The sequence below is a fragment of the Equus asinus genome, chromosome 9 (genome assembly GCF_041296235.1).
Source record: "Equus asinus isolate D_3611 breed Donkey chromosome 9, EquAss-T2T_v2, whole genome shotgun sequence".
NCBI classification, from domain to species: domain Eukaryota; kingdom Metazoa; phylum Chordata; class Mammalia; order Perissodactyla; family Equidae; genus Equus; species Equus asinus.
This window is the reverse complement of record NC_091798.1, coordinates 62,824,264-62,847,723: the sequence shown is the minus strand read 5'-3', so window position 1 is coordinate 62,847,723 and position 23,460 is coordinate 62,824,264. Positions and strand designations below refer to the sequence as shown.

General features: G+C 38.3%; 1 protein-coding gene across 5 annotated transcripts in view; it reads right to left on the bottom strand.

The window, feature by feature from the left end:
• Nucleotides 1–23,460, bottom strand: part of EPB41L4A (erythrocyte membrane protein band 4.1 like 4A) — a 248,940-nt gene that overhangs the window by 2,913 nt on the left and 222,567 nt on the right. For 3 of the 5 annotated variants that reach the window (XM_070517605.1, XM_044780099.2, XM_070517607.1), the window contains 5 exons: nt 19,778–19,897; nt 6,066–6,113; nt 5,218–5,286; nt 4,049–4,159; nt 2,869–2,950 (listed from right to left, as the gene is read on the bottom strand). In XM_070517605.1, the coding sequence (XP_070373706.1) occupies nt 2,869–2,950; nt 4,049–4,159; nt 5,218–5,286; nt 6,066–6,113; nt 19,778–19,897 (430 nt within the window). The remainder of the gene's footprint in view (nt 1–2,868; nt 2,951–4,048; nt 4,160–5,217; nt 5,287–6,065; nt 6,114–19,777; nt 19,898–23,460) is intronic. The other 2 variants (XM_070517606.1, XM_070517608.1) reach the window with 1 other exon arrangement.

Below are 23,460 nucleotides of genomic sequence, written 5' to 3'. Positions count from 1 at the left end.
TCCCCTCTGCCTGCAAACTTCAAGGAAATCACTAAGTGAATCAAACTCCTTAATCCACCCTATTTTTAATAGCCTTCTGCATGAAAAGGCGAGGTGAGGTGTAGGGAGGCCAGGCCACTGCCAGAACTCCGGCACCATGGCAGAACTCCAGAAACGCAACCTTCCTGCTTCCACGTGCCACTCAAGTCCCTTCTCCACCTGGAAACAAGATCAGTGGTTTTCTTTTGGCACTGAAAATAGAACAAAACCCAAACTCTTTTCCCATGGCATCTAAGGCCCTGCATTATCTGCCCTCCTTCCCCCTCAATCACTGTGCTCAGACCACGTGCCCTCTCAGCTCCTCAAACACCCAGACCCTCTCGAGCCTCAGCATTCCTTCCCATGCTCTTCCCTCTGCTTACATCAGCCTTCCACCTGGTCTCACACGGCTGGCTCCTTCTCGCCTGCGAGGTTTCAGGTTTACATGTCACCTTCTAAGATGGCCTCCTCTGACCACCCTGTCTACCTAAAGTGAGGTCACCTGTTGATTTTCTAATGCATGCCTTTGTTTCTTCATAATGCTTACCCAATTTTTTTATTGTTTTGCCTGTTTACTTCTATATTCTATGTCCAGGCCAGGGGTCAGCAAACATTTTCTGTAAAGGGTCAGATTGTGGACTACCTCCTGTCTCTGTTGTCTAGTCCCCCCGCTTTTTTTTTTCCCCCAAACAACCCTTTAAAAATGTAAAAACCATTACATTATGAGCTCCTGGCCTGTACAAAAACAAGCAGCAGGCTAGACTTAGCCCATGGGCTGTAGTTTGCTGACTGCACAGACCAGTGCCTGTCAGTCCTGAGATGTGCTCAGATATTTGTTGAGTTCAAAATCAAAGGTGCCCCAGAGACAAGGCAGATTCAGCACCACTTATCAGAAGACAAGCCTAGATTCAGCACCATTGATCAGAACAAGTGAGTTGTTCTTGGGTGCAGCAAAGTGAGAGCTACTCTTTCAACAGGTAATGTGTATAATGTAAGATGTTTGAGATTCCTAAGTGATGGTGATTAGTTAGAGAGTAGCTGGAAAAGCAAAAATACAGTACAATTCCTATTTGTACTGAAACCAACTTAAATTTAAGACCAAAAAAAGCTCTGAAAAATAACAGTGCTTATTAATCTTCCTCACAGTAACCCACCCTAATAGGCAGGTTATTATCTACATTGCACACAAATTGAAGCTTAGAAGTTAAACGCTTTGCTCCAAGTCACGTAAGTGGTATGTGGGGAGGAGGAGACACAAACGCAGATCAGTCTGAATGCAAAGTCTAAACTACTAATCACGAATGTAATTTTTAAAAAGTGCTGTTGACTTGAAACAAACTGTTTGGACAACCTATTATCTCTCTCAGATTTATCTAATCAAATATCATGCAGATTGTATGGAACCTGTGGTTAACCACCCGGATCTCCATTCCAGACTGAGGCATTCCTCCTCCCAGCTGTTGGGAGTGTTGGCTGCTGTACAACTCAACACTGAGCCCCTCCCCAGCAACTGCCCTCAACTGAAGAGAGCCATTCAAGGCCATGCCCCCACCAGGGGCTCCCTTTATCCAGTGACTACTCTATGGTGAGTGAGTGTGGAAAGGCCCAACCCCCTTGTCTCCTGGTGGCATGAATTTGAAGGGCCATCTCAGCTCCCAAGTTCCTCATGGGATTAGTGATGCCTTTACTGGGACTACACTACATAGTTCCATTATTGCCTCTGCCCAAACCTACCTTTTACTCCCCTGCAAGTGTTGATCCTAAAAGCGCTTTCCAATAAACTTCCTCTGTGCAAGTCTCCATCTCAGAATCTGTTTCTAGGGAACCTAACCTAAATCGGCATAGGCTTTTTCTGTTCTTGCAGAAGTCATTGACAAAAATGAATCAGGACAAACAAAAGGCAGAGCATGACGGATGCTCTGGAGTCAGGGTTCCTAGTCAGGTTGTCCATGAACTCCCTGAATTTATATACAGAACTGTGTGTGTGCTTACATGCATTTTTATGGGAAAAGACAGTAGTTATAATTGCTTTTCGAACAGATCCGTGATCCAATAAAAGACTGAAAACCACAGCACTGCAAACAATGGGTAGACACTGGTCCATTATAAACATCAACTTTATTTTCAGAGTGGTTATTTAACCAGATGTAACTTCATCCAGCAATGTTACAAAGACTACACTTCTTCTATCTTACTAAAAAATATACCATGAGAGATGGCATCAAACACCTTGCTGAAATGTTTGCCCCAGCGCTCCCCTTATGTATCTAATCCGGCTGAGGGTTACACTGAATTTGTTAAGGCAGTCAGAGCTTTGCTGTGTCCTTAAATTCCATTTTAACTACACTGTTTAAACGTTTCCAGAATGAAAATAATTCTCTTTGATAATAAGACAGAAATAAAGTAGGACTTGAGTAATTCTTCTGTCTACCACCAGTTAACAATAGAACACCTGCCCCCTGTGAGTCTATCACTTTCTCCTTGTTTCTATGGCTCAAAAAATATCTAAAAGTATTTTTTTTTTAATTAGTGAAGGCATTTTTGCTTTATTCTGGTGACAAACAATGTTACAATCTTTGTTATCCTTGGCTTTGCCCCAAGCCTCATATCATTTTAGACCTGGCACTACCTCTAGCTCTCACTCCTAATGTAACTCGGCCAAGGTTGGACCTTGTCTTGATCATGCACCCCTTCCTTCCTTCTTCCACATTTTGTACATGTTGTTTTAAAAAACAGAGTCTCAGAGTGCAGTCAGATTCATTACTATACCTCCCCAAAAGAACTTTCAGAAAAGTGCTTCTTCAACCTGTCATCAGTACAACCCCTTCTTAAAACTTTGTCATCACCAACCTGATGAACGGTGGAGCCACCAGAACCCTGAGCGTCGGAAGAACGGGTCACGGGAAGTGGAGGAACGAGATCTGTTTTTGAACTGCGGAGAGCGAGTTTTAGAATTAATGACTGCGACAGTACCTAGAGTCACAGCTTGAGTTAGAAGAGAGCAATAGGGTGGAAAGCACGTGTTATATATCTTTGTATTCCTTATAGTGCCTACCACAGTGCTTTACACAAAGAGGCATTTAATCACGGTTTCTGAATTAAATTAAGTTGGACAGGTTAAGTAATTTGCCCCAAATCACAGCAAATAAATAGAAGAACCAAGAATAAAACATAGATATGGCTCCTGTGTGCTTTTCCTACCGTGCCGTGTTGTATAAATGGCTTTCTGACTTGTTTCTAGAGAAACACTTATTGGCCATTTATTCTTTTCTATAAACCTACGGAGCTACAGACAGCCAGGTTCTATATTTTATAAACAAAACAAAACAAAACAAAACTCAAACAAAACTGGCCTAATACCTTTCTCCACTGGGCTAGCCCATCTCCCAACTGATTGTTTATCAAAGTTTTGAGCCTTAGTTCAGAGTTTAATGGTTAACAGTCCAACTAGCAATCCCAAGGGCATGAATTTCCATGACTGTAGTGTTTTTACAAATGGATGCATAACTGTTAAGTTAACATATTCATTTAAGATATGGGACCTAGTGTGTCAAGCTAAGATATGGCTGCTCTCCTCAAAAGGAAAAATAGCACAAAGAAACAAACTACTGTAATATCTGATGTTTGCTGTAGTAAAAGAAAAGCCATCAAAAAGAAACTCTTCGTCAGATCAAAAGAAACTCTTTTCTGTCAACCTCCCTCAAATGCGTCTGCATTACTCACAATACCATAGCTCATGGGTTTTTCTTTCCCTTTCTTCTAAAAGCCTCGGCACATAGCTTGGAAGTGCTGTAAATCAGCTTCAGTATGATCCACATCTGTGTTGTCCAGTATGGTAGCCCCTAACCACACATGGCTATTTAAACTTAAACTCATAAAATTACAAGTTTAGTTTCTCAGTCACAGTAGCCACATTTCAAATACTCAATAACCATAGATATAGAACATTTCCATCATCGCAGAAAGTTCTATTGGACTGTGCTTCTCTGGAGCCATGAAGGTGATGATGTCCTCAGGCTTGCCTACTTACTTCACTTCCGAGAGAACGGATCGCTCCCCATCTGAACACTGGGACCTGCGATACTGGCGGTAACTTCGTGGCGAATGAGAATGCCTGATGCGGATTGGGTCACCTTGAGTCCTGGACAAGCAACAAAAAACACAGAAACAAACACACCTGAAGTCAGAACAGGATAATCTGGAGTTCTTCTTTAACATTGAAACCATAAAGGAATAATGACTTTGAGAGTTTCAAAAATTACATGATACCTCTGGGCTTGGAAAGCCCAAATGGCTTAAATTTCACAAGTTTACAATAGAAAACTGCTCCCCTGACCATACGTGAAAGTGAAACTCCTTATAATATTTGTATGTATATGTGTATATGTATATTTTTTTAACTACCAAATATTTATGAAATTATTCCCAATTGTTGAGTTCTCTCCAGAAGTGTGGAAGAAAAAAAATCTTCAATGAAGACAAAATGGTATTCCTACCAAAAAAAAGCTGGTCTTGTCCTAGCTACTAACTAGCCTGTCATTAACAATTCAATCTTTGGCTTAAAGATGAGGGGGTGGGGGTGGAGGTGGGCAGGGTGTGTACCAACCTGCAATTTGACTGGAGAGGGAAGGAGGCCTGGGTTACAGAAGGGAAGTAAAGCAATGAAGCGGGCTCTCACTTTCTCTTAACCAATTATAGCAGGGCAGAAAACAGTAAATAGGTCCTCTGCTGCTGCATCCTACACTGAGGATGACAGGGATCCCATTAGGCTTTCATGAAGCAAGTTCAATGTCCTAGTTCTAGGACAGGGCTTAGATTGGGCTTATATGACAGGGTTTTATGGTCAGCAAATTCTCTTGGTTTTAAAATAATAAAAAGAAATATTGTTGCCAATCAATGAATATCTCAAAAAAAAAACATATTTTAAAGCTAACATTAACCATCAAAAGCCCCATTTGTACCTACCACATACAAATAGGCAGTTAATAGGAGATGACAATGATTATACAAGTACAAAGGAGAATAATTAGCTTTAATACACCCTTCTCTACCCCTCTCCCTGTCGTTATTTTCAATTTTAGTTAAAACATCAAGACAAATGAAAGCACTGCATGGAACACCACTGAAGAGTAAAAATGGATCACTCACTTGTAAGTACTAATAAAACTTGGGTGAAAAGATTTTCAAAGACATACTCACTCTATCTTAGTGTACGGAATCTCTTTTAATTGTTCTTCTGACAATCCAGATGGATCCACAAGTTCCTTTCTAGAAGGGAAAGAGCAAGAAAATTAAAGTTGCCATGCTGGAATAGAGAAATTGACAGGTGCATTTTTTTCTAATCTTGTCCCAAAACACAGTGTTAGTAAAACTAATAGAAATGTAAGCCAGGAACAAAGATTTAAAAACTAGAATGTACTCAAGGAAAAATGGGAGGAAAATGTTCCCTCTAGCTCTTCTACTTTCTTCCAGTTTTTCTATTTCCAGAAGGTAGATGGTGCTCCAGCCATCCTCCATTCCCTACAAAAGATCTGCTCCTATCCCCTGCACTAGGTGTCTTTTTTTCTTCTGAACCTGTTGTCCTTGGTACTTATTTATAAAATATTGGCCTGTCTGAGGCCCACTTAGAGGCAAGGCTAAATGGCCTAGGAGAGGAGATATCAGGGCTGCCTGTAGACTGGCTGTGGGCATGCTAAGGCACCCCCCCTGTGAGCACCATGTTCCACATAATGACGGCAATGAAGACCATTTGACAGGCTTCAGTCTGAGGCTGCCTTTTGGTGTCAGTGGTCTTCCTTATAAATGCCTTAAAACCACATGGGTTTTAAAACGATGAGGATGGGGGCCGGCCCGGTGGTGCAGCGGTTAAGTTTGAACATTCCACTTCGGCGGCTCGGGGTTAACTGGTTTGGATCCCAGGTGCAGACATGGCACCTCTTGGCAAGCCATGCTGTGGCAGGCATCCCACATATAAAAGTAGAGGAAGATGGTCACGGGCGTCAGCTCAGGGCCAGTCTTCCTCAGCAAAAACATAACCCAGTACTCACTGAATATGCTTCCATAACTCTTCTTTTGCTTGGATATCAGGGCTTCTCCTATAAATAAAGAAAACAACACTCATCTCCGCAAACGTGCTTCATCTAACAATCTAATAACTAACTTAAGCAGAGCTACAACATTGTTTCCAGACTGTGAAGTTCTTATTTGCCAGCTGAGACCAGACAAGAAAAGACTGGGCAGGGAGAGCTAACGAGGGATGGTTAGTATAAAGACACCAGATAATCCATCTGCCAGCACCACTTAAGAAAAATCACATAAAAACCAGCCCTAACCAGGGCTTCGTTTGATGATAGAGCTTAGAACTGCAGAAGCAAATCTACACACCCTCCAGTGGTGAATTTACAATGAAGAATGATTTGGGTGGCTTCTGTTTCCCGTCCTTCTAACTATTTCTAAGTAAAGGCAAAAAGAAGAACTCATCCTGATTTTATTAATATGAAAGAGTCCCAACATAATCTATGGCTACCTAGAAGCAGCAACCACAAGGGAAAAGAAAATGGCGGGACAGCCCAGACTGGCAGACTATGTGCCACCAACCCACCTTTCATGTTCCGTCTGATGCCGCATTTCGGGGCCAAAGCATGGGCCCACAAATGCTGGACCTATCTGTGGCTCATGCTGTCACTCTTGATATGCTCTTCTCCATCCCTGACTATAGATCCCACAAATCTCTTCTTCTCCAAGAACGACTAGTAGAAATTATACCACTATCTTTAACTTCCTGGAATGAGAAATCCCAAGTCAGCAGTCATGTCTTCGCACTCCCCATAATAGCAACGAATACTGGAAATCTAGTGTTGCCACAGGATGATTTTTTTTCCTAATGAGAAAATAATAAGGTTTCCTGAGTCCTTTCAAGAGAACTAAGGTCTAATAAAGTCCCAAAGAAAGGACCCAAACCTTAACAATTAAAAGGCCTGGAGCTAAACAAAGCCATCAATATACTCTGTCCTGTGGAATTTTACATCATAACATGTCAGCATTTCTGGGCTCAATATCATTTTCAACATATGATATTATCATTGGTCTCATTTTTCTCAGTTAATAAGGGCACCACCGAGGCATTCTGGCAGGGCTTTCTGAGCCCACAGAATACAATAAGCTACATTATAACAACTGAATTCACTAAGTGTTTTTCCCCTTGTGGAGAAAAAAAAAACTGTCTGTAGATACTTTGCAATCAACTCAAAAGGAGTCAAAACATGGAGGACAAGGGATGAAGCCTTGGTCTCAGACATATAAAATGTGATATTGTAGATTTTAAGAATAAAACTGTATGCTTAAAAAAAATCTTAAGAAATGCTGCTTTGGAAGGATTTCCTGCCTGGAATCTACCTTTCCTACATTTGGCTAGTCTGATTCACCAGACAAGATGTTAACCCATTAAATGATACTGCCAGAGAAGGTGTTAATATTAAAAAGCACTAAGCTATTATTCCATTCCCAGAGAAAGATAGTTCTGTTCTAACTGTACTCCAGCTATATAGTTCCTGCCTCCAAGAATACTCACAGAAAGTCACTCAATAGGCTAAAGTATTAAATAATACCTAGGTTAGGAAGCTCTTTATTTTAGGAAGGCACAAGAGAGAGGCTACCTTTGTTAGGGCAAGCTTTCTCAGCCTCAGCACTACTGACATTTTGGGTCAGATAATTTGTTTTCGTAGGGTGCTGTCTTGTGCATTGTAGGATGATTAATAGCACCTGTGGCCTCTACCCACTTGATGCCAGTAACACTGCCCCAGTGTGACAATCAAAAGTCTTTAGACATTGCCAAATGTCCCCTGGGGGGCAAAACTGCCCCAGCTTGAAAACCAGGTATGACCTGGAAGTAAAGCAGCTAAGGTTGGGTGGAGGAACTGAGCAGCCAAGTTACTGTAAAGATCCATTATGTGGATACTGTAACAGAGAGAATGGAGAGGTGGAGAGAATGACACTGAGGCAGGGATTAAATCTTAAAAGAATGAAGGAAGTGTGGCCTAGGGTACAGTTGATGAAAACTACAAGCAGTGGTATAATTTTATGGCATGAGATTCAAAGCTGAGTGCTTTGAGGAAAGAGGGAGGGAGAATGAGAACAATGAGGGGCAAGGCGGACACGGCCCCCACCACCTCCATACCAGGCCTAGAGGTGAGAGATGGTGAACATGAACAACATGTGAAAACTGATAACAGTGGATATTTCTCAGTGTTGGAATTGCAGGTAATTTTATTTTCATATTTATACTTTTCTATCATGTCTGATTTTTTTTAGCCAAAAGAATTTCTTACCTTAATTATCAGAAAAGAAAAAAACATAAGGTTATTTTCATGATTTAAAAAAATTATTATCGTTGCAATTCCACAGGAAATGCCTTTCATTCCTATCTCAGAAGAATTAACAGAAATGTTATCTTAACCCGAATGAGAACATCAGTCCATCCAGCCATAAATATTGGGCCTAAATAGTCCAGAATTTAGTCTATATGTTTAAATTCTATAGCACCATAATAGTTATATGTTTAACTAAACTAAGTTCTGAAATGGCCAGCAGTTTCAAACAGCTTTAAGGCAGGGAAAAGTTCCAAAACTAAAAAAAATGCTAATTTCATCCTACTGCTAGACCACCTGTGATTTAATGAATGTAAACACAGGCTACATGCTAATGAGGAATATACTATTTCTATGCTTACATCTGCACACATTTAATCAATAATTTAGGATGAATCCATGATCTGCAGCTCAACATCATTTTGTGGGTTTAGAAAGCTGTGGAATTTTAACAGCTCTTTTTCTTAATTAACAGGCCCTTAATTATGCGGATGTTCTACTTGAACTCTTGAAATAAGTTCCTAAGAACAACAGAACCTTGAGTTGTCCATAGGTACGACATATATAAAAAAATACACATGTGGTCCAATATTAGCCCAATATTTTTCAAAAGCATCCCTCGTCCACGCCTTATACCAAGAGTCCACTTTAAATTAATATTCATTTTTCAGGGAAATTAGTTTGATGAGACATCATTTAGAAATCATTTTCCTTTCTTCCAAAACCCTAAAGAACGATACTTCATAAAACCACAAAGGGTTTAAACCCCATCCCTGCACCCAGTGTTCTTCCTCACCTCCAAACACTCCAGTTACATTATCTAGGAAACACTGCACTATACTATATGCGACATCTTATACTAGAGTATATAATACACTACAATTTGTGTACCTTACTATGCTAAAAATAACAAATATGGCAGCATTTGACTTATTATTTTTATGATCTTACTACTGACCACTGCTCTAAAAGGAAATTTAGAGTTGAAGATATGTTACTAAGAAACTGTAAGTTTACAAAACATCTTTATTTAAAGAACCCAAAGCACTTAGCAAATAGCTCAGTAATTTCTCACCATGTTCCTGGGAGGTCAGAATAGATATAATTAGGAGGTATCTGATTCTTCCCCTTTTTCCCTCTCCCCCACTCAGAATTAACGAAGGTTTAGGAAGCCACAGAGCCCAGCAACCCAGCTGCTGAAGATCACTCAGGAGTCACTTCCAGGGGCTTCATGCTAAATCTTTATCTAAGGCACCAGACTTCTGCTTTGTGTTTAACTAGGAATATTCACCCTGACAACCGCATCTTCCACATTATCAATACTTTTCAATAAAAATAATATGACATTATCGCCACCAGAGGGAGCCTGAGCCTTCTTACGTACACAAGTTGAACCTGGGAACTATTGTTTTAGCTTCACTGCCTCTTCCAAAAATCCCAATGAGTAAAGGGTCACCCATATAGAAAAGCAGTTTCATCGAAGCGGATCTTTTTTTCTAATGATAAGTAAACATGAATGTCATGGGAATGCAGCTGAAAAACGTACCACATAGAACTATACACACTTCTCAACGTTTTACTAGGTGAGACCCAATTATATTTCGGCTTAATGTTTTTTAGGAGAAAGGGGTTTTGTATTTTATACTACTGTATGTCTCTAGTATTGAATATGATTTTCTAGCTTATCATTAGGGATTAAAAAACAGAATGAATGAATCATGTATGAATGATGTATCATAACATTCTGACCCTCAGTAGATACTTCCATATGGGCAATTTATAGACACTGCAATAGCAGTTCAAGAATATGGGAGTAATTGAAAGAGAAGTGGTTTACTGTAGATCTGAAATGCTAAATATACTTATAAATATATCTGAAGAACAATGTAAATTACTTTCCTCAGATGTTACTCTAGCCATGTTTCGACTTTTAAAAAACAAGCTCTACTGGTTCCTAGTAGTTAAACTCTCATAGGACCAAATTCTAATTTTTGTGAGTTGGCCCCACCCTACCTTCTTCACTTTTCACCTCCTCCTCATCTCAAGGAAAAAACATCAAATATCTTGTAGTGTTTCTAAAGATTAACTAAGGCCTTACTCCTTACTTAGGAGAACTTACTAATGATAGTGAGTGCAATTGTGAGCACTTATGATATCATAAGCACTTGACATATGTGATCTGACTTAATGTCCAGTAAAATCCCATAAGGATGGTATTATCTGTGCTGTAGCGATGACAATGGAAGCTGGCGGAGATTACATAATAAGCTAAAACTGGGAGGCCCAGAATGTAGGCAGAAGTCTGACAACAGCATCCAACAGATATTTTCTTAATTGTCAACAAACCTCAGGTTTTTAATGTCACAGCTCAAATAAAAGCCAGGGCACAGTTGTCCTTTATAAAGTGACACAACCTCTTGCAGAGTTGTAATACATTTATCCAGTTACTTATTTCCATTTGATCACCCACTAGGCTTCTCAAACCTAACAAAACAAAAATGTTGACAGTCTCCCATCTCAGTAAAATGGCATGGCTACCCACTCCATTGATCAGCCCAAAAGCTAAAATTCATTCAAGATTTCTCTCACACTACGAATCTGTCAGCTTTGCTTCCAAAACACGTATTTATCCTCTTCTCTTCACTCCACCACCATCTTTTCCGAGCTAAAACCATCTCTCACCTGGACTACTGCAAAAGTTTTCTAATTGCTCTTCCTGCTTCCTTTCTCACTCTCTCAATCTGCTTTTTACCAAGCAGCCAGAGCAACTTCCGAATGAACTACTCTTCAAACAGATTCTCTTTTTCTGCACTTAGGTTTTTTTTTAACTGCACTTTGGCCATATCATCCATATAGTTAATCAAGCTCAGTTACGAAGTCATCACAAACATCTGCTAAATCTCCTTATGGTTTGCTTTAAAAATAAATTCCAGGGGCTGGCCCCGTGGCCGAGTGGTTAAGTTTGCGCGCTCTGCGGCAGGCGGCCCAGTGTTTCGTTGGTTCGAATCCTGGGCACAGACATGGCACTGCTCATCAAGCCATGCTGGGGCGGCGTCCCACATGCCACAACTAGAAGAATTCACAACGAAGAATATACAACTATGTACCGGGGGGCTTTGGGGAGAAAGAGGAAAAAATAAAATCTTTAAAAATAAATAAATTCCAAAAAAGATAAACATCAAATTCTTAGCAGGGTTCTCTCATACAACTGCATCGTTCTGAGACAACCTGCTATCTGATCTGGTATTTTAATCATGTCGATATAATTTAAAAGAAAGTTTAAATAAGATTTTAAATTTAAAGTACCATTAGAATCTTTTCTGATTTCAGTTGATCTGATAGAAACGATATCCAATTTAAAGATATTTCTCTACCTCAAAAGAGTATTTCTGAACTTCAGCTTCTGGCCATAATGGAGTAACTGGTATCAGACAAACCTTCTCATCCTCGAAAACTATAAAACAAAGCATACTAAGCAACTGTTTTGCAGACACTGGGCAACAGAGAGCATACGCCTGTGATCTTTGAGAGAAGGGAGGCACAAGGTGAGCTCCCATTTGCTCCAGTTTTCTGCCCTGGGGCACTTGTCCAGTGTGGTGCAGGGAGACAGAACTTAAGAAGCAACACACAAGGCTGTGAAGGCAGAGATCAGAATTTGAGGCTGTTGATGAGGCTGAAATTTACAGTGCAGGATAAAAGAAAAAAGGGGGCTGCTCTGGGGACTCCAGAAGTCCGCATGGGAGGGTTTTCCTTAAGAGGTTGGCTGAGTATGTTCGCTGCACTAAGTCTACACATAAGCAGGGTGAGACTTGGTGAGCCCAACAGAGCAAGCTGCTGCAAGGCTGAGAGCTGAACAGAGACCCCAGAGAGTGTGAAGTGGCAAGAGAACAAGGTCTGTTGCAGCCACGGTAGAGAAGCCAGGCCAAGCACTGCGTGCATTCAACCAAGAGTTCAGAAAGGCCAGGCTTTAGGAATAAGGACCAAGCCTAAAGTAAAGGACATATCCCAGGCTAATGACAAAATCTAAAAGGCCCATCCCATCAAAGCATAAAACCAGCATAAAATAAGATCAAGAGGACCCAACAGTAATTTAGCTGCCTACTGGAACAAAACTGGACAGTCTTCAAAGGAAGACAAAGTAATTCAAGTAATTCAGACCTCCTACACCATATAATCTAAAATTTCCAGCATACAGTGAAAAATTAGTGTACATGCAGAGAGGCAGGAAAACATAACCATAATCTAGGCAAAAAAATAAAAGGAGTCAATAGAAACAGATTTTGAATGACCCAGAGGTAGGAATTAACCAATAGGGACTTTAAAACATCTTTTATAAATATGTACAATTTAAAGAAAAATATGGAACATAATAAATGAATAGATTTGAAACCTCAGCAGAGAAAAGGAAAGTACATAAAGAAATTGAAATTATAGAACAGGAAAGTACAAAGTTCACTGAGTAGGTTTAATAGCAGATTGGACCACAGAAGGGGAAAACAGGGGTTGATGGAGGTGAAAATAGGTCATTAGAAATGATCAAAATTGCAAAGAGAGAGAGAAAAGATTTAAAAAATGAACAGAACCTCAGTTGCCTGTGGGACAATAGCAAATGGTCTAATATACATATAACTGGATGCTCAAAAGGAGAGAAAGAATTTGAAAAATAATGGCCAAAAATTTCCCAAATTTGGTGAAAAACATCAAACTACAGAAAAATAAAAGCTAGTGAAAAAAAGAAATTCCATACAGTGCCTACAGAATGAAGACTGACTTCTTATCAGAAACAACAGAGACCAGAAGACAACAGAACAATCTCTTTAAAATGTGCTAGAAAAAACTATCAACCCAGAATTTTGTAATAGCTAGTGAAAACATCTCTTACAAAAAAGGGTAAAATAAGGACATTTTCATATACAATAAAACTAAGAGAAGTTATTGCCTGCACACCTGTATGATAAGAAATGCTAAAAGAAGGAAGATGGAATGTCAGATCCAGAGGAGAGAATATAGCACTGGCAACAGTAAACATGTGGTAACTGTATTCATTTTCTATTGCTGTTGTAACAAATTACCATAAATTTGGTGGCTTAAAACACACAAATTTATTATCTTACAATTTTGTAGGTCAGAAATCTGACACAGGTTTCAAGGTATTGGCCTAAATCAAGGTGTTCACAGGGCTGCATTTCTTTCTGGAAGCTCTAGGGGAAAATATATTTCCTTGCCTCTCCCAACTTTCAGAGTTAGCCCATGTTCCCTGGCTCATGGCCCCTTACTCTATTCTCAAAGCCAGCAATGGCAGGTTGAGTTCTCAAAATGAATCACTCTGACTCCCTCTTCTGTCCCTTTTCCACTTTTAAGAACCCTTGTGATTACTTTGAGCCCACTTGGATAATTCAGGATAATCTCTCTGGCAGAAGGTCAAAATGATTAACAATCTTAATTCCACCTGCAACTTTAATTCTTCTTTGCCATCTAACATAAAATCACCACGAGTTATGGAGATTAAAATATGGACATATTTAGGGGGCGATTTTCTGCCGAGCGCATTAACTATAAAATGTCTTTCCTCTTTTCTTGATTTTTTTTTAAAAAAACATCTTACTGTTTAAGCAAAGATAATAATATTCTAATGTGGGGCTACTAACATGCAAAAATAAATATGACAATAGCACAAAGGACAAAGAATGGAAAGGAACTATATTTCTCCAAGGTTTCTAAATTTTATGTAAAATGTTATGATATTAATCCTAAACAAATCATGATAAATTAAGGAATCAAACTGTAAGCCATAGAGAAACCACTAAAAATAATAATGATAAAAAATAGTATAGATAGGTAAGACATCAATAGAGAAAGTAAAATGGAGCACCAAAAACATTCAAATAACACAAAGTATAGTAGGAAAGGAGAAACAAACCAACAAAAAATAAATAGAATAAATAGAAAAAAAGAGCAAGATGGTAGACTTAAACTCCAAAATATTAATAACTACATTAACTGTAAATATACTAAACATTCATTTTAAAAGGTAGAGATAGTCAGACTAGATTAAAAAAAAAAAGAACAAGCCCAACTGTATGCTGTCTACAAGAGATGGGCTTCAAATATAAAGACATACTCAGGCTTAAAGTAAGATTAAAAGGATACACCATGTGAGCATAAGAAACATCTAATAGCTATAGACACACACACATACAACACATGTGTGTGTAGTGGACATGAAGAAAGGAGTATTACCAAAACAAAGAGGACACTTCATAATGAGAAAAAGGTCAATTCATCAGGAAGACCAAAAAAACACCACAAGTAAGTATACACCTAATACCAGAGTTTCAAAATAATGTGAAGCAAAAACTGACAGAACTTTAGTGAAACACACAAATCCACAATCATTGTTGGAAATTTTAACATCCCTCTCTCAATAACTGAAAAGAAAAAGAAATCAGAAAAGACATAGACTATCTTAAACAACACTATCAGCTAACTAGATCTACCTGACATTTCTGGACTACACCCAATGACTGAAGATGTTCATTCTTTCCAGGTCCACCAGATCATTCACCACTAAAGACCACATGCCAGGTCTTAAAACAAGTCTCAATAAATTTCAGAGGATTAAATCTTACAGATTTTTTTTTTTTTTACCACAACAGAATTAAATTAGAAACAGTAATGAGATATCTAGAAAATCCCCAAATGTTTGAAAATTAAACAACACACTACTAAAAAATCCATGGTCAAATAAATTACAAGCAAAATTAAAAATTATTTTGAGGGGCTGGCCCCGTGGCCGAGTGGTTGGGTTCGCGCGCTCCGCTGCAGGCGGCCCAGTGTTTCGTCAGTTCGAATCCTGGGCGCGGACATGGCACTGCTCATCAAACCACGCTGAGGCAGCGTCCCATATGCCACAACTACAAGGACCCACAACGAAGAATATACAACTGTGTACTGGGGGGCTTTGGGGAGAAAAAATAAAATAAAATATTTAAAAAAAAAATTTATTTTGAACTGCATGCTAATGAAAACAATGCTTATCAAAATATGTGAGATATAGTTAAAGCAGGGCTTAGAGGGAAACATAACTTTATACTGACAATAAAAAAGAAGAAAGGTTTAAAATCAGAGTCACCTTAAGAAGATGAAAAAAGATGAGCAAATAGAAGACAAAAGAAGTAGGAAGGAAGTAATAAAGAATGGAAATCAATGAAACAGACAAAAGATAACAGAGAAAATAAATAAAACCCTAAGTTGGTTCTCTGAAAAGATTAAGAAAAAAATTAAGAGAACACAAATTGTCAACATCAGGAATGAAAGAAATGATATCACAATAGATGCTAAAAGTATACTAAATAATTATGATGAATAAAGTTTTGCTGACGTTTTTGACAACTTAGATAAAATGAACAAATTCTTTTAAAAACACATATTACCTAAACCTATACCCAACAAGTAGAAAGTCTGAATAGCCCAATATCTGTTAAAAAAAAAAAAAAAAAAAAAGAGTTTGTAAGTTAAAACTTCCCACAAAGAAAATTCCAGGCAGAGATCGTTTCGCTGGTGAATTATATCAAATATTTGAGGAAAGAATCTAGCCAGTACAATAAAGGAAGAAATAAAAATAGAAGGCAAATAAATATTTCCTTTAGAAATAAAGAAAAGCTGTCTCTGTTCACAAACAATGACTACAAAAGTAGAAATTTCAAAAAAGAAAGCTTCTAGAGCTAAGAAGTCAATTTAACAAGGTTGCAGGATGACAAGATACAATATCAGTATTTAAAAAAATCCATTTTACTAAATGCTAACAAATAATTGCAAAATAACATTGTAAAAAGTAAAGTTCAATATCATTAAACTATCAACTATTTAGGATCAAATTTAATAATATAAATACAATAACTGTACTAAAAACTATGAAATATTGCTGAAAGAAGTTAAAGACTTAAACAGATGCATAAGACATTAATTTTCTTAAGACTGATCTACAGATTCAACGTAATCCTAATCTAAAGCCTGTAGTTTTTCGGCGAGGGGAGGTTGGGGAGACTAACAAGTTGATTCAAAAATTTATATAGAACTGCAAAGGACCTAAAATAACTTAAAATTTTTTGAAAAAAAGGACAAAGTTGGAGAATTTACACAGCCTGATTCAAGTTTTACTATAAAGCTACAATAACAAAGACAACATGGTGGCTTAGAGACAGAGGAATAGATCAATGAAACAAAACTGCCCCACATATAAGCAGTCAACTGATTTTCAACAAAGGCCCCAAGGCATTTCAACAAATGGTACTGAAATAACTGGATAAATACCTGGAAGAAAACTTCTCAGTATCTACCTCTACCCCATTAATTCTAGATGGATCACAGACCTAAATATAAGAGCAAAATCTATGAAGCTGCTAGAAAAAGATCTGAGGAAATCTTTCTGGCCTTAGGGTAGGCAAATATTTAAGACGCAAAAAAGCCTAAACTACAAATGAAAAAGAAGATGTATTGGTCTTCATTAAAATTTAAAATGTCTGCTCATCAAAACACAATTTAAGAACATGACAAGGCAAACTGCAGCCAGGAAGAAAGTATTCACAACATCCATATCTGAAAAAGAACTTATATCTAGAATATACAAAGAACCCTACAAAAAAAAAAAAAAACAATTAAAAATGGGCAAAAACTTGAACAGATACTTTACAAATGAAGATATACAAGTAACTAATGAGCACAGGAAAATGTGGTTACCTTCATTAGTCATTAGGGAAATACTAATTAAAACCACAATGGGATACCACTCCAAGCCTACTAGACTTGCTAAAATTAGCAAGACAGACAAAACCAAATATTGGAATGAATGGGGTGGAACTGGAACACTCATACATTGCGAGTAGGGGTGTAAAATGATAACCACCTCTTTGGAAATCATTTTAGTAGTTTCTTATAAAATTAAATATGGTTAGAATTATGCTCAAACCCAGCAATTGCACGCCCAGTTATTTACCCCAAGGCAAAAGATAACATACTCCACAGGTACACTTGTACAGAATGTCTATCGCAGCTTTTAACATAACAGCAAAAACTGGAAACAATCCAAACGCCCATCAAGAAAAGAATAGATAAACTAATTGTGGTATTATTCAAAAATTTTAACTAAGCACTGATACATACAACATGGATTAATCTCAAAAACATTATGTTGAGTGAAAGAAAGCCAGATTTAAAGAGTATTCTTACATTTATACAAAGTTTAGTAAGAGACAAAAACTAACCCATGGTGACAGAAGTCAGACCAGTGGTTGTCTATGGGGCGTGGAGCCTGACAAGAAGGAGCATGAGGGACCTTCTGTTATTCTATATCTTGATTGGGGTGATGCACACACTGTACAAACATTTATCAAAATTCATTGACTTGTACACAAGAACAAGAGTATTTCACTGTATGTAATTTCACCTCAAGTTATCTCAATTAAAAAAGAAGTTTATTCCTTAGGCTGTTATATGAATCTCAGATCATTCAATTAAAATAATTAAATTCCCAGGCCCACATATTTGCCCCACAATATAATGGATATAATTGAATATAATACTCAACAACTTTGGATCATTCTATTTATCAATTTAATTTATAAATGAATTGTTCCATTTATTTACTATTGCTTCCAGTAATATTTTTTGATGTCTTCAAAATTTCTGTATAGAATTTTTCCTAATTTTATTTTACCCTCCCCTTTTTTTAATAAATGAAATTTACTATTGGCATTTAATTGAATTTAGAGTGCTTTAGAAATGATTAGAAAAACTGAATGCTGTTTTTAAGATTTAATACCAAGTCACCAAACCTTGTGCATTACAAGTCCTCCATAGAAAAAGATGCTACATGGAAAGGGAAAAACATGTGGCAAAAGATTTACCTATGACTATGTTGGCACCTGATCTTAGGGTTCTGTGCCTTTTGGGTAAATTGTCTTCAATGAGGTGTTGATTCATCCAGATCTAAAGCTCTCTTGTTTAATGGAGCTAGGAGGAGGCAGTAGCCAAGAGGAAACTTTTCATTAACTTTTGCTTTATTTATTTATTTTTTGTGAAGAAGATTGGCCCTGAGATCTGTTGACAATCCTCCTCTTTTTGCTTGAGGAAGACTGTCATTGAGCTAACATCTGTGCCAATCTTTCCTCTATTTTATGTGGGATGCTGCCACAGTGTGGCTTGACATGCAGTGCTAGGTTCGCACCCGGGATCCAAACCTGAGAACCTCAGGCTGCTGAAGTGCAGCACATGAACTTAACCACTATGCCACCAGGTGGCCCCTAACTTCTTCTTTAAATGGAACATTCTAGTTAGGTTCCAGAACAAAAACATTATGGAATAATGTGTAAATCTATAATGGTCTACACTGTTTAGTGACTACTTGCAAATTTCCTATTACAAAACAAACAGACATCAATCATTATAATGTATTACTGATAGAAACAAAAAGACAAAACAAGCATCTAAGACTGAGAAGCGTCTCTTAGAGGTACAGAGGGTTCTGGGGTGTATCCTCCGGCGTCCTCTCCTGGCTTCTGTTAACCCGAGCTGGCACCCTTCTGCCTGGCTCCCTCACCTACCTCTACAGTTTGTCTTTACATCCATTCTTCAGCGTCCTTCTACTGCCCTGAGACACTTATCCTTCTTTCCATGTGTAAGCAACACCAGACATCTAACCAACCAGTATCACAAAGGGATGGGTAGTTAGTCCCCACTTATTTTAAAAAAGTATGCTTTGGGAAGTGGGGTTGGGAGTCTAAATCTGAATGATTCACACATTAAAAAAAATATATATATAAACTTGATCGGCCCAAAAGAAAATTAATCTGGGGGACTGGCAATCTCATCGTTACGGGGTAATTGTGTTCACACAAGGCATTGCCTAGCAACGGAAGGAGCAGGCAAATCCCACCATTCGGGTGTAATGAATCACTCACAGACTCCTGCTCACAAATGGTAATTTGATGGGAAGATATTCACATCTGGTTTAATCTGGAACAAGACTTCAGAGAATTCTGCAGACTCAAACCGAGAGAAGCAGCAGGTATTTCACCAATACCCAAGCTCCAGAACAAAGACTATTCCTACTTACTCAGTTGAATGATTGCTTTTGTTTAAAAACAAAACAAAACACGGTTTTGATAGCCTTGTTGTTTATGACATTCTGTTTTGGCTATGCTCCAACTTCGATGGCTTCAGCACAGTTAATGAATGTCACAAATATAAAAAGGTAAATATGACAAACAAACAATGGGATAATCATGGTTGAACTAAATTACTTTAGAAGACCTCAAAGAGACAGCCCAATTTGCCCTACAATCCGCAAGCCACTTCAAGCTCAGTGTTTCTGAATCAAAAAAGAGACCACATACGAGCGAGATCTGTGTCTGGATCGTCTGTTGTTGGAGTCCGCCTGGTTTTTTTCCTTTTGTCTCCTTAATACGGCTTCCCACTGAGGCGCTGAATCAACCATATCATTCTCCTGCCGTATTCTGGAAAGAAAAGACCATTCATCTGAAGTCAACATCCACACACAGTGCTTTGTTTCTCGCTTCGTCCTGCATCTGCTTTTAAAAGTTATCAAATAAGTTATTTAAAAGTTATTAAGAAATGAAAAGTTATTTAAGAAGAAGCAACTTCATTAAAATCAGTCAAAGCTAAGAATGTATTAACTGAATTAAAATATCCATAAGTAGATATTATATATTATAATACTTATACATAAATTTTACTATATTATGTAGTTTCAGACTTCTGTCTTTGACTTAAAATTTCCCAAGAAAAAGATGTGTCAAACAAAAATTTACCTAAAACATATTTACGTTTTGACTAAACAGTGGTGTCTGCTATAGATCTAATCTTAAATCATGAAACAAAACCATGTTTTTAAATGTAGTAAAGTAGCAATGAATAATTTTACTTTGAAATGCTGTTAAAAATTCACAGTAATCATCAAAGTTTTCATGGACAATAGGTGCCAGGCACAATTCCCTTGATTTTTTTTTTTGGTGCAGAAGATTGGCCCTGAGCTAAAATCTGTGCCAGTCTTCTTCTACTTTGTATGTGGGACGCCTCCACAGCATGGTTTGATGAGCAGTGTGTAGGTCTGTGCCTGGGATTCAAACCTATGAACGCCAGGCTGCCGAAGCAGAGCACGTGAACTTAACCACTACATCACCAGGTCAGCCCCTAATTCCCATTTTTTAAGATAGAAAACTAGAAAGTACAAAAAGTTAAATATGATGGCATCACGCATTAGCAGCTGAGTAGGCACACACCATTCTGATTCATGCTCACAAGTTGAAGAGGGAATGAAGGTTGAACACTCAGTCTGGTCAGGGGCCAGGCAGGAATGCAAATGAAGGAAATCCAGGGCCGGGGGAAGTGGGGAACATTGGCACCTGCCATGTGAGACCACAAGACAGTGTTACCAAATCCTCTCATTCTTTAAAGATAATCCACAAATCTTGACTTTTAAAGTGAACTCTTTCAATTTTAAGTATTGGCAACCAATTCTGAATGTTAAGATACTGTACGGACCTAATAAAACCTATCTATGGGCCACACGACAGAAGTTTTGGATATCTGTTATATCAAGTCTTTCTAATAATGAGGATAAAGAGTTAGAGAAGGGGGAAGCAAGTGCTTAATTAATGAGTAAATATTGTCTGGAATGCACTGCAATGATGCTGTGAAGCCATGAGTATTCCTTGCAAAAATCAAACACCTGTTATCTGAATATTTGACTCTTAATTTATGTGAGTTCTTCAGAAAACTGTTCCAGCGTGTTCATTTCACATGCTGACGCTCCCAGGGTGTGGGAGAACAGTGTGGAATCACAGGGTAAGCATCCCAGTACTGTGACTGCATGAGCATAACTGCTTGAGAACAAAAATGCAAAGAACAGACAAGTTTGGAGTCATTTCTCTCTCTGAACAGATGTCTTTTGGTTGCCCTGTTACAGCACTTAGTACAGACTGTGGGGTGGATATCTGGATTTGCTCATAAATGCAAATCAGTAGATGGGTGACAAATATTCATTTCACGTATAACTTAACTGGAGACAATGTAAAGCAAATTCAGGTAAAAAAAGAACAGTACCTTATAGGGAAGAAACCATTTAAATCACTCTAGATTAAAGAGGAATTACGTTAAATAAAAAATTATCTGTAACATACTAAGCCTTTGAACTGTGTATACTTCCTTGCTAAAGCTCTCATTTCTAATAGGTTATTTGAAAATGAACAGGATACAGTCGTAGTATGTCTCACAGATTCAAGAACATAGTTCCTTCTCTCACGGCATATACAGAGGAAATTAAAATTGAACATATACTGCTACAAATCTTCCTATTAGAAATACCTGAGGGAAAATATGAGAAGGTATACTGCTTAAGGTCACAATCATCAATTCCCATTTGAAAATGCCACGTAGCATGTACATGTGTCTGTGTGTACACACACATATACACACATACGCATTTTCATAGCCAGAATCTACAACTCTGAGCCATTCTATGTATCATGTGACAGCCAGTAACCCACCAGATCTGCTGTGGGGGAGCAGTTCTGGACACTCCCAGGACCGAGGGATCCAGAGTTAGGAAGAGACAATCAATGGGAAAATGGCAGGTTGGCAAGGAGGTATCTTCCCTCCCACAGAAACCCACACCTCACATTGCCCAGGGACAGACAGAAAACCCAGGCCTCCTAACTCCTAATCCTGCACGCTTTTAGATTCTAGCTTTCATTCTGAACTGAACTGGTGCATAGTTCATGGGCAGGACTAAATTTCACAATTTTATTTTATTTTATTTTTTTAAATATTGGCACCTGAGCTAATAACTGTTGCCAATTTTTTTTTTCCTTCTTGTTCTTCTGCCCAAAGCCCCCTAGTACATAGTTGTATATTCTAGTTGTGAGTGCCTCTGGTTGTGCTAGGTGGGACGCCGCCTCAGCATGGCTTGCTGAGCAGTGCTATGTCCACACCCAGGATCCGAACCGGTGAAATCCTAGGCCACTGAAGTGGAGGGCACAAACTTAACCACTCAGCCACAGGGCCAGCCTAAAATTTCACAATTTTAAATTTAACAGGAAGTCAGCATCTTTAAATATTTTTGAGAGGTCAAGCCTATCAGCAAGGCTGAGGCCTGACTTAGGCAAACATACTTTTCCCAAAGGACAGACATTTAAAAAGGAAGCACAATTAGTGTATGCTCGTTCTCTTCTATTGGGGAATTTAGCTGGTTACCTTCATCCTCCACTTCACCCTGATAATAAAAAATTAAAACTCCTGAGACAAGAGCACACATATTTCCTGTACCTTGCTAGTAATAAGAACTAAATCAGAAAGAATCTCAGACTATGGCACATACCTTTAACTTTTATTTTTCTAATCAAAAAGTCTAAAGTGAGGGCAGTGAAACCCTGTCAGTTAATATCCTTGTGACCCACATGTTCCAAAGACAGATGCCCTCTACTGGTGGTACTGATTCATAAATATTCCAACAAGGTGCATTAAAAATGTAAGTCTCACTGGAGACTCACAACAGAAGCACATCTTCCTGAGTAACGGGTGGTGTGGCTGCCTTAGTCTGTAATGAAGTTTGAAATTACATCCTTACAAAAGGCCTCTGGTTAATGGTGCCTCATTACAAGAATGGAAGTGTCATTTCGCCTATCGAGAAACTGCTCCAGAAAATACACGTGCTGTATGTGGAAAGGAAAAATCCTAGCCCTAGAAGCAAGTATACTGTAACACTCAGTCCTTAAGAGGCAGGAGTTAACTATTTTGTTTATATATGAATGAATAAAGGAAGCTTTAAATGTGAAAGATGTCTCCTATAAGGATTCTGCCTTGTAGGTCTCATTTATTGTTAGATGTGGGATATACAAGCATTGCTTTTTGCTCTTCTCCTGCTATATGTTAATTTTGATGTAGGGATTTACATTATGAAGAATAAAAACACTGCAAGTGTTGGATCCACATACCACCTTTTAAAAAGTCAAAATACGTTCTTATATCACTGATAGAAATGAAAGTCTCAAGGAGAAAA